Source organism: Biomphalaria glabrata, chromosome 8 (assembly GCF_947242115.1).
Source record: "Biomphalaria glabrata chromosome 8, xgBioGlab47.1, whole genome shotgun sequence".
Lineage (NCBI taxonomy): Eukaryota > Metazoa > Mollusca > Gastropoda > Planorbidae > Biomphalaria > Biomphalaria glabrata.
Window position 1 is genome coordinate 20,346,225 of NC_074718.1, and position 12,876 is coordinate 20,359,100.

The 12,876-nt window shown below is 37.6% G+C and overlaps 1 protein-coding gene across 5 annotated transcripts in view; it reads right to left on the minus strand.

Moving 5' to 3' along the window:
- LOC106078913 (uncharacterized) overlaps positions 1-12,876 on the minus strand; it is a 179,106-nt gene that overhangs the window by 131,920 nt on the left and 34,310 nt on the right. For all 5 annotated transcript variants that reach the window (XM_056039144.1, XM_056039146.1, XM_056039145.1 and 2 more), the window contains exons 5-6: positions 3,367-3,418; positions 2,986-3,049 (exon numbers count right to left, since the gene is read on the minus strand). In XM_056039144.1, the coding sequence (XP_055895119.1) occupies positions 2,986-3,049; positions 3,367-3,418 (116 nt within the window). The remainder of the gene's footprint in view (positions 1-2,985; positions 3,050-3,366; positions 3,419-12,876) is intronic.

Consider the following 12,876-nt stretch of genomic DNA (forward strand, 5'->3'; position numbering starts at 1 on the left):
GTAGTCTAGATCTAGATCTATCTCTAACTCAATTCTATTTTATAGTTTAAAAAAATGAACATACAAATTTAAGTCTATTCATTTCAAATTTTTATCAAATATAGGCCCCTATGTAGGTCTACAAGCAAATGTTTTTATTTGAAAAAAAAATGGATTTAAGTCGATTAGCTATTTTGATAGCTCCATTCATACGATTTTTACATTCACGCAATCCGCATTCGCTTTACTTCTAAAATTATTCTTTCGTTTCATTGTTTACAAAGCACTCTCAGTGACTATATCGAAAGTTATACGCAAATTAAGACCCGCGGGCCGTGGGTAACATATGGCTAGTATACTATAAAGTAGAATGTAAGGAGGATGTATGTCCCGAAAAGAAATCAAAAACAGTTTGACCAAACTTGATGAAACTTTGCACAAATGTTTCTTGGGTGCTAACTGGAACCGTGACGTGTATAGTGACCCTAAAACAAACAAATGACCCTAAAAAAAGTTGCCAACACTATGAAAGTATTAGTATTTGATAAGGCAAGGCCATGTTTACCATGTTTAGATCGAAAGGATCTAGATCTAATTTTTAAAACTACACTTTGCACAGATAGTTTTTTTACTTTGACACATGAAAATACAAAATATAGTCTATTGATTTCATTATTTAATAAAATTAACCTTCAGATTTGTGTTTCAAAAGCATTTTTACATAAATTCGTTACTTATATCTGCGAATTTAGAAGTCCTGACGTACATTCATTAATTAGACAAGACCGAAATGTTACACATCTCTTTATTCTTAGGTCTAAAACTCTAATTCAACTCAAAGATGATAGAACTTCTCTTCGAAAAGATAGTTTTATACTTTAACACATAAACATACTAATTATAGTCCATTCATTTTATATTTTAATCAAATTAACATTCAAATTTGTTTTTCTAAAGCATTTGTCAAACATTCGTTCGCTATAGCTGCTAGGCCGAATTGACATACATTTTAATAGTTCCATTCATGATTCTGTACATCTAACAAAAAAAAAGGTCACGCATGCGCAGAGCGAAGCCTCCACGCACGCGCAGAAAGAACTCTTTCCAAGCCAATATTTAACTCTAGTCTAGATCTAGGCTATCTCTACATCAAGATGATAGATCTACTTTATACTTTAACACATGAACATACACAATAAAGTCTATTCATTTCACATTTTAATCAAATATATGTAGACCTACAAGCAAATGTTTTTATTTTTAAGAAATGGATTTAGATCTAGGTCGATTAACTATTGTTATAGCTCCATTCATACTATTTTTAAATTCACGCATTTGCGTTCTTATAGCATTATTATTTCGTTTAATTGTTTCCAAAACACTCTCAGTGACTAAATCGACAGCGATACGCAAATTAAGACCCGCGGGTAATATATATATATATATATAAGGCGAGAGGAGGGGTAGAAAAATCCCCCACCCCCAAAAAAAATCCTAGCTACGCCCATACTGTCGACATTATTTTTTTGTGGGCTGTAAGATCTCGCCAGAGAATTGGCCGCAGTGGCGTCACTAGGGAGGTGCGGGTGTTGCGGGCCGCAACGGGTGACACCCAAAAGGGGGTAACGACAAGTGGTAAAAGTGCACTTTAAAACAAAAACAGGCAACTAAAAAAAATTACAAAAATTGACAGCAAAAAGATTCAAAATCATACTTTTTTGTGTATAAAATTATGCATACTGCGTAAAAATATATTGCTTTTGTTGTTTTCACATGTTAAAAATTTGAAAACCACGAGAAGGCTTTAAGATTTGAAAAAGTTTGGCACCCGGACCAAAAAAAACAACAACCATAAACAACAACAATTGACATGAAAGTCATTAAAACACAAATTTGAAGGTTAATTTTATTAAATAATGAAATCAATAGACTAGATTTTGTATTTTCATGTGTCAAAGTAAAAAACTATCTGTGCTGTATAGTTTTAAAAATTAGATCTAGATCCTTTCGATCTAAACATGGTAAACATGGCCTTGATTCATCAAATACTAATAATCAAATCGGAGGCAATATCTTACGAGAGAATCATTTCTATTCATATAATGTACCACCAAATGACCAACAGGAAACCTGATTAGATTGTGACATTATTTTCAGCCATTTCTATTATTTATATTACCCTGTTTGCGTCACTGTTAATGTCATTCAAGAAGAATGGTAGTGTTTTTAACTATCAGTCAAATGATGTCTGAATTCATCTATATTATTTTATTTTGTTATTTTTTCCTTGCTATTGTCATCCTTCCATTTTTCAACTTTTTCCTTCATAATTTTTTATTACTTATTTCAAATTAAAACTGTAGGCCTATTCTTCATTGTTGATCTCTGTAAGGTTGTGAAAGTTGGACACTGAACGCTGAGACTGAATGAAGAATTCAAGCCTTTTAGATTAAATGCTACAGAAAAATGCTGGGAATCAGATACCAGGAAAAAAAGACAAATGAGTTTGTATTTGTACAAGTCACTACGCTGGCTGGCAAAAGGGAAAAGCACCTAAATACACTGAAGAGACAAAAGTTGAGCTGGTTCGGTCATACTGTAAGACATGACTCACTGACAAAAGTCATCCTTCAAATACTGTGGAGGGAACGCGAAGAAAGGGTCGTCCAAAGAAAAGCTGGCTGGCCAACGTAAAAGAATGAACCGGCCTCTCTCTTGATATCTTTCTAAGAACAGCTGCTGACCGGGAAACGAGGAGGGACTTTGTTACGCGAACTCTCTCACAGCACCCTTAACAACGAAATGTACATTTGGAATACATGGAGATTGTAATTATTAATAGTTTTTAGGTAATATTTTTTTTACTGAAAATATAAACACCTGCCTTTATACCTGCATTTCTTACCATACAGTGGAATCCCTCAGGCATTTGAGAAAACACAAATTCTCTTTAAATCTTGTTTAGCTTGTGTTCATTTTGTATTTAAATTCAAAACAATAACTCACCACAGAAGTATATTCAAGGGCAGAAGCCCCTTCTAGCACCACATTCAAAGTTTGAATATCTGAGCTACAAAAAAAAAAATTGAAACACGTTAAAACTAATCAAATCAGTATGAACATCATTGTACACAGGAAAATATTATCGAAAGTAGGATTATAAATTATGTACCCATAAGGAAAGAAATTAATTCGACAAAGTCTAATATATCATAAGTACTTAATTAAAAAAAAATAAATAGGATATAAACAGTACCAAAATAAAGTGTCAACTAAATATATATGCAAAAAGAGTAAACTACAAGAAAAAAAAAGTGATGAATGAGAATTAGAAAGAAAAATACAAGTATATTATTTATGTAATATTTTTTTTACAAAAATACTTACCAAGCCCTTACAGGAAGAACGCCTAATAAAGAAATCTTTGGTTTTCTCATATCTAGTTATGTTTTGAAAAAAAAAGTTATAAAATGTTAGGGAATTAAGAAAGTTTTAAAAAATTATTAATTTTGTATGCAGACCATTACAACAAGAAACAATTTCATTCACTGACAGGCACGGCAATTCTTTGATGTTGTCTTCCCATCGCTTTCTCTGATTTACTCTTCATCTTCTTCCTGGTACAGTTCCCTGAAAGAAGGTCTTTGCGAGCCTTGAAGACCTTGTGATGTGGCCATATAGTTTGAGTTTACGTTTTTTGACAGTGGTTACCAGGTCATCGTGAGGTCCAATTGCTGTATTAATCATGTTTCTAATCTCTTCATTCGTGATGCAGTCTTTGTAAGTGACACCTAGATTTTTAACTATATCTTCAAAACCATCAGTTCATTGAATACATATGAATATCAACAATGCACTAATAATAGCATTAATAAATCTCCGTATCCTGTGGTATCAAGTCGTTACATTCGATACTGTGTACGATTTAGTCCCTGCAAATTAAATAAGTTATCCTAGAAAAGTAACCTTACCTAGTGCAACAATTGGCAAAGAATTGTTACTATCTACTATTAGTAAGGTCGTAACAAAGATAATACTTGAACGCCTAAAAAATGTCTTCAACAAAAGATAAAGACCAGAACAGGCTGATTTTAAGGAAAAAAATCATGTACTGACCATATTGATGCATTACGCATTATAATTGAATGGCAGTCCATGATTTTTGTGGATTAAAAAAAATTCTTCGACGGTATCGATGAGACATCATTTGGAGGCTGGTGAACTATACCACCAAAGTTCACCGACATCATCAAACAATTATATGATGGCTTATTATGTCAAGTAAAGAAAAGTTGTCTTCTTGAGCTGTGGCAAAATATGCCGGTCGAAATTGGGAATGCGTAGTCATGTGAAAAACTGCACTCATCCATAATCTTCGGAATCGAAGACATTGCCATTATTAACAGTAGTACCAGATGACCGAGCCTCGCTCGGTTGAATAATTTGTGGAGGAAAGATATTTACTTATTTTGGAAACATTTTGTAATGACAAAAATGAGCGGTCGGGTAAAGACTCCAATCCAAAGAATTGCTTTTGTGTTCTTTAAGTTCTAAATGTCAATCTATATGGCGGTTAGAAAAGAAAGTCCCCATACAGAACATCATCTTTAATGAAGTAACGACTGAATTTCATATAATAAGATAGCCTAGAGAATCGCAGCTCACGTTTACATAGCATCTTTTGCCTAAAAGTATTGGGCTATCTATTATTGGTTTAAAAAAGAAAGTCTTTGCATTGTAACTTCTCAAATGGTTACGTTAAGACATTAATATTCCAATTCATTAAAGTTTACAATTTGCATACACTGCCGCTTTTTTTTATCTAGAAATTTAAAAAAAAAAATATATATATATTAAAAAAAAGAAGTCTTCTTCTAGAATTCATCCAATATATATAAAACCTACTCAGCCCCAAAGATCTACGCAAATGGACATCACCTTAACGTGGCAGACACTTCACATATCTAGGAAGCATTCTATCTAATGACGAATCGTTTTCAAGGGAAGTTGATAACCGTCTGGCAATGGCCAGTAGTACTTTTGGACGCCTCCATGAGTGAGTTAGCGGAATAAATCGCTCCGCCGGCCTACAAAAATTAGTGTCTACCAAGCAGTTGTTCTCTCAACCCTTCTATATGGATCTGAGACATGGGTACTATACAGAAAGAAACTAAGGCTTCTTGAATGCTTTCATCAAAGATGTTTTCGCTCCATCATGGACATACGGTGGCAAGACCGCACTACAAACAGCGATTTTCTAGCGAACGCCGGTATGGACAGTATAGAGGGACTTCTTATGGTCCGACAGTTACGCTGGAGAAAGCACCATCCCGTATGAATAATTGGGGGATGAACGTTTGCAAAACGTAGTCTTTTTTTTTTTAGCTGAAAGGTGGTAGACGTAACAGAGATGTCCCACAGAAACGCTTTAAAGGTCAGCTTAGGCACCAACTTGCTTTAACTGACATAGTAGAGGGTATCTGACTGCAGGCGGCTTCAGAACGAGACAGCTGGAGATTTATTTTAAAGACCGCGGGATACACACAAGAAAATCCACTGCCAAGGACAGACGTAGACGGCGAAAAGAGAATCTAAATCGACCACCGGCATATAATGGTTATGTTTGCGTTGGGTGTGGAAAACTATGTGAGTCGCAGCTGGTGCTGTGTATCCACGTAAAAGACTGCTCTCCTCCTTAATCATCGGACTCGAAGACAGGGCTTATATAAAGGCAGCAAGGAAACCTGCTTCCAGATACCCCCTCCTAGGTTGGACCGTAGCGCTCTGGTAATGCTATAGGCATGAAAGTTGCACTTTAAAAAAACTGATAAAATTATAACAATGCAATTCATAAACTTTTTATTTTGTATTTTTATTATTTAATAATAATAATAATAATAATAATAATAATAATAATAATCTTTATTATCCGTAAGGAAATTTGTCTTACAATTTGTGCATTACACCAAACAAAAAACATTATAACTATAAGAAACCAAAGTGTACATTCACATCAGACTCACTCATAATTTACATGTGACAAAGTTTATGCAAACACTTGATAGATTAATTTATTATGGAACTATGAGAGAAAAAAAATGAAATAAAATTTGCAGAGGAAGTATAGTTATGTGTTTTGCGAGCTATATTAATTGTTTACACTTTAATTGCAGAGAGCCGTGTAGATGACTTTTACTTTGTTGACAAGTCTAATAGAGTTTACAATAAGATTGTGCGCAAATGTTCAATAAGGTCTTTTGATTCATTAAAATTTGTTCACATTTTGGAAAGAAATGTTTTAGTGTATGTGTTTCGTGTGTGAATGTTGTTCGTATTTTTCATCTATATTGTTATAAACCTGGTGGTGGCACAGATGGGTGTGTAGTCAGCCGACGCAAATCGCCCCAGGCCAGCGCTAGACGAGCGGTCAACCGTGACGAGCTACGACGGTCAGCCGAGTCGAGTGTCAACAGGACGGTTCGGGAAGGATCGCCGTCGTGAACAGAGCTCACGAGCGTCACGAGAGTTGTAGTCATCTGACCACCTAGAAACGTCCAGCGGCGTTCTGTCCGGTTCGAGAAGGCCAGTAGGGACCCTATATAAGAGCGGAGATGTCGAAGAAAAATTCTTAGGATACATAAGAAAAGACCTTCTTTAATCCATACAGGATGAAACAGGGTGGAGGACACGCACTAACCATGAGTTATATCAATTATATGAAGACCCACCAATAGTGAACGAAATAAAAAAGAACAGACTACGTTGGGCAGGTCACCTTGAAAGAATGTCAGAGAACAGAGGGGCGAAAATCGTATACAGGCAAAAACCAAAAGGCAGGCGACCCAAAGGCAGACCCCGAATGCGATGGATAGATGACGTGGAAGCAGATCTGAAGCAGTTTGGGGTTAGGGCGTGGAGACGAAAGGCCCAGGAGAGATCTGAATGGAAGGATGTGTTAAAGCAGGCCAGAGCCCTCCATGGGCTGTAGCGCCACTGGGATGGATGGATGGATGGTGTCGCAGTCAAGACGGTTGAGAAAAGGGGCTCAATACAGCGAAGTTCACGAGAGGAGGTTCACGACAGAAGGTTTACGACAGGGCTCAGAACACGGTCGACTACAGCACAGTTCAACGGTGTGGTTCTGTACGGAGCATTACGACGGTTCAGTGCGGAGTACTGTCAAGTACAGTTGAGACGACTGGCGTCTTGATCTTGGTCTGCGATCGAGTCCGACACAACGAGCCTAGTGTGTGAAGTCAGTCCTGAACTGTTGAACCCAGTGCAAGCCAGGAACGAGACGGAGAGGCCAGTGCAAGAGTTGATACGGCGGTACGGTGTTATCGGAGAGATATTTGTACAGTGTACGTGTTGCCAATTGTACAGCATTGGCTGTTATTTATTTAACTATTAAAGTGTTAAGTTACTCTGGAGCCCTGAGTTGTCAAGTTCTTTAAGTTGGTGGTGTATGGTGCAGTTTGCAGAGAGCCTGGATAGTGAGATTCGTAACAATATATATTGTTGTAACTCTATTTCCGCACTGAGATACATGGTGCGCACTAGGCACTGTTCCACACGAGCGTGGAACAAGAGAGAAAAGGAAATGGAGACATGATAGTGAATGCCGGCTTGTTTCGTTAAATCGAATTAGATCTAGAACAAATTGACATTCTGTGTGTTATTTATTTAATCATTAAATCCTTATCTATGTTATCATTAACCTGTTGAGTGTTTTCCTGGAAATTTATAGCAATTGGTGTCAGAAGTGGGATTTATAATGTCTACAACGAAAACGCTAGACAAACTCCTTATGAAGGAACTGAAGCGGGAACTCCGTGACCGAGGTCTGAAGACAATTGGAAATAAGGAAACCCTACAGGCACGCCTACGGGAGGGTTTGATGGAGGAAGAAGCAGATCCGGACACCTATCTTTTTGAAGTTGAACCAGATATGGAATTTATGCAACAACAGATGGCAGCTGTGCTCGAAAATATTGGTTCTATGCGAGAACAGTTAAGCTCAGGGCTAGGAAACACCAATGACAAGCTAGATGTCGTGGACACCAAGATAGATCTCATGGAATCGGGAATCAAAACCGAGTTATTGGCTATGAACCAACGCGTGCAAGCTGTGGAGGAGAGAATCACCAACATGGACAAACAGATGAAGCAGAGGGTAGACGCAGTGGAGAAGGTCATCGATGAAATGAAGATACAAGCTCAATGCAAGCACAGAAATGTACCAGATGCCGATATGACATCATTTGTACCTGAAGTCTCCAAGAAAATGAAGGCCCCCGTATTTGATGTATAAGAAGCAATTTGACGCAGCGGCAAAAGTTAACAAATGGAACAGTGAGGAAGAGAAAGCTACCGCCCTTGTGTAATCTCTAAGAGGAAAAGCCTCCGAATTGCTTCAGTCTCTACCGAACCAGCAGGATTTCGCCGCTCTTGTCCAAGCTATGGAACTCCGATACGGGGATGAACATTTGCAAGAAGTCTATCGAGTGCAACTGAAAACCCGCCAAGCACTATTTCTGGTATTGAAAGCCAACAAAATGCATATTCTGAGGTATCTACACTGCATTTTCCTGCTATTAAGAAGTTTTATTTCAAAAACCTAATGTGATATTCTTACTGACTTAGACCCTCCCGCGCCGTTCGGCGCATTTGCTGTTAAGCTGTTTCCATAAAATTGTAGATTCCCCGCCATTAATAGCAAGGGGCCTGGGGGGAGCGCTAGGAGCTCCCCCAGCGCGGGGCGAAGCCCCGCCGCCAAGCACTATTTCTGGTATTGAAAGCCAACAAAATGCATATTCTGAGGTATCCTCACTGCATTTTCCTGCTATTAAAAAGTTTTATTTCAAAAACCTAATGTGCTATTCTTACTGCGCCGTTCGGAGCATTTGACGTCAAGCTGTTTCCATAAAAATCTGTAGTGAACCGGGCTCTGAACCCCTGCCGTGAACCCTCTTGACTGCGACACCTCCGCTCTTATATAGGGTCCCTACTGGCCTTCTCGAACCGGACAGAACGCCGCTCGACGTTTCTAGGTGGTCAGATGATTACAACTCTCGTGACGCTCCTGAGCTCTGTTCACGACGTCGATCCTTCCCGGACCGCCGTCGATCCTTCCCGAACCGCCCTGTTGACACTCGACTCGGCTGACCGTCGTAGCTCGTCACGGTTGACCGCTCGTCTAGCGCTGGCCTGGGGCTACTTGAGTCGGCTGACTACACTCACACCACTACCCCCATCTGTGCCACCACCAGGTTTATAACAATATATATAACTGTATCATAGCTCTGGACTAGGCCGTCAATAAGCCTAACAGCTACTCTAAGAAAAAAGCGATACGATTGGTCAAATCTAGTTTCTCTTTCAGTATTGTTGAGGGAAGTGACGTATGAACTAGCTTAAAACAAAATCTCATAGAACCCCTTTTTTTTTTTAGATGTCAAGAATTTGAGGACTAATTTATTTAATATAAATGTTTCTAAGCATTTAAATAAAAAATGGTAAAATGTTTACTATTACAACTTTTTACGCAGAATTTAAATATGTCAATAACTCAAATTTGAAAAACCATCGGAGTTTCCCTTTAATATATATATTACTAGATATATGTTACCCGCGACCCGCGGGTCTTTATTTGCGCATTACTTTCGATATAGTCACTGAGAGTGTTTTGTAAACAATTAAACGAAATAATAATGTAATAAGTAAAGCGAATGTGTCAATGTAAAAATAGTGTGAATGAAGCTATCAAATCAAAATAGCTAATAGGCTTAAATCCATTTTTTAAAATTAAAACATTTGCTTTTGAATAATCTAGTGGATTGGATTTAGATGTATGTTAAACATAGCTAATGATCCTTTCACGTTATTTCTCTTTCGCTACGAAAATAAAATTAGTTTTGCGAAAATGGTTTACCCGAAGTCGATACATTCTTATCTATTAAAAACGAAAAGAGCGATAGCTTTGTTAAATAAATGGGATTATAAAGTGAACAATTAAACGAAATAATTTTTAGTACGCGATTCATGAATGAATATAGATCTAGGCCTATCTCAACTCGGCTTCGCAGCTTTCGTAAGCGAATGTAGCTTTAGAAAACCAAATTTGAATGTTTATTTGATCAAAATATGAAATGAATGGACTTTAATTAATATATTTATGTGTTAAAGTATAAAACTATCTGTGCGAAGAGAAGTTTTATCATCTTAGAGTTGGATTAGAGTTTTAGATCTAGGGATGGGATTATAAAGTAAACAATTAAACGAAATAATTTTTAGTACGCGATTCATGAATGAATATAGATCTAGGCCTATCTCAACTCGGCTTCGCAGCTTTCGTAAATGAATGTATCTTTAGAAAACCAAATTTGAATGTTTATTTGATCAAAATATGAAATGAATGGACTTTAATTAATATATTTATGTGTGAAAGTATAAAACTATCTGTGCGAAGAGAAGTTTTATCATCTTAGAGTTGGATTAGAGTTTTAGATCTAGGGATGGGATTATAAAGTAAACAATTAAACGAATTAATTTTTAGTACGCGATTCATTACGGTATTGTCTAATGAAAGAATGTTCGTCAGGAAATCTGTAGTCACAGATATCAGGAACTAATTTATGTAAAAAATGCTTTTGAAACACAAAATTGAAGGTTAATTTTATTATATAATGAAATCAATGGATCTTCTTTTGTATTTTCATGTGTCAAAGTAAAAAACTATCTGCGCAAAGTGTATTTCTTAAAATTAGATCTAGGTCTAAATCCTTTCTATCTTTTCTACTCATGTCAACATTGTAGACATGGCCTAGATCCATAAAATACAATAGCTGTAATAGAGTCGGACAACTTTATTTTTTGGGGGGGGGGGTCTTAAGTTTGTTTTAGGGCTACAATACATACAATACGGTCTAAGTTAGTACCCAAGGAACATTCCTGCCTAGTTTTATCAAGATTGGTCAAGCGGTTTTGATGTCTATAAGTAACATACATCCATACATACATACATACATACACCTCACATTCTACTTTATAATATAGATAGTAAGAAATAATGGAAGAGTAACCTATCATAAGGATTTATTAAACTAGAACGACACATGAACTGACGAAAGAGATCTGGACAGTAGCACACTAGATCAATGTTGTGAACACATTCTTACGACGTTACACAAACATAAAACAAATAGTAACTATTTCACCATATTCACCCGCCTATAATTAAAATAGCAAGTAAAGTAATATAGTAGGCCGTAGCATAAATAAATAAGAATACTAGTATTTGTAATACCATAGATCAATGAATAGTTCCAACAATTATTAATTTTCGTGTAAACAATATTAAATATTGATACAAGTAAACATAAAACCAGTATTAGTAGTATGATTGGTAAACAATTACTTGTTTCTGTTTTAAGTAATAATAAATAGTGTCGTAAGTAAACATAAACTCTAGTATCAGTAGTACGAGATAAACAGTGCCAGTTTATGTAGTCAGTATAAGTAGTGCAATAGATAAACAACTCTAGACCCTATAGTTCGGTCTGGTTCTTCTCTTTCTTAAGTTGTAACGGGATTGACTACCCTGTTCTACGGTTTGCGAGTCAAGAGTGAGTTCCTGAGCATCCAGTGGCGTATGATAGTTCTGTGTATTTTGAAGAGAAAGCGCTCGGAGGTCCTCAGAGCCTTCCATGGGTTCTTTTCTTTCTTGTATCACCGTAGGGGTGTTGACTGTTACTTCCGTATTTTGAGCTTCCGGAGGATATTCGTTATCATCACCCTGAGCGAAGAACGAAGGTTCACTTGTTGTTGTGGATGGGGAGGGAGAGGGAGCCAAGTGTCTTAGAGAGACCGTCTCCTCTTTACCGCTAGGCAACCGCACAACGGCATATTGGGGGTTACACATCAGGAATTCAACTTCTTCCGTGAGAGGATCATACTTCAAAGATCGATTCTCTCTTCTCAGCAACATTCGACCTGGGCTAGATAGCCAAGTTGGGATAGATATCCCGAAGAAGGATTTCCGGTTGAAAAACTCTCTCGTGTGGAGTTTCCTTTGTTGCAGTAGATAGTAATGATCTAATCGAGCATAGGGCCTGGTTCAAGACTAGCTCCCATCTTGTGATCGGGAGATCGAGGTCATTCAGTGCTAAAGTAACAGCGTTCCATAGAGCTTTGCCTGTTGCCAGAAGGATTATAAGGGGTCGTTCTACTTGTAACTATTCCCCTCTCGTGCAGAAAGGCTTGCACATCCTTCGACATAAAGAACGTACCTCAGCCAGAATGGACGTACTCTGGCATCCCAACTAAGGAAAACAGCTGATTCAAGCACTTTATGACAGTAGGGGAGGACATATCGGGACATGGGTAGGCTAATGGGAAGCGCGAGTACTCGTCCACCATTGTTAATAAATATTTATTGTGAGTAGCAGATGGGAGTTGTCCCTTAAAATCGATGCTTACTCTCTGAAATGGTTGGGTAGCCTTGATGAGGTTGCCTGAAAACTTTTTAAAGTATCAGCGCAAGTTTTACATTGGTTTACTACTTTGCGGACGTCCTCGCAGGAAAAAGGTAAGTTCTTAGTCCGAACGAAATGGAGGAGTCTGGTGACCCCTGGGTGACAGAGGTTGCTGTGTAACAGTTTGAGGTCTTCTCCAGTCAGTGCTGACGCAAGGTGGTTTCTTGAAAAGGTATCCGCAGCTGCGTTTTCTTTTCCGGGTCGATATACGACGTCATATTGGAAACTTCTAAGCTCCAGTCGCCATCTTTGTATCTTTTCATTTTTGATCTAGCCCTTGTTTTGCTGGTCAAACATAAAAGACACTGAGCGTTGATCTGTAACCAATGTGAAGGGTCTACTGATTAGGTAATGTTGCCATTTT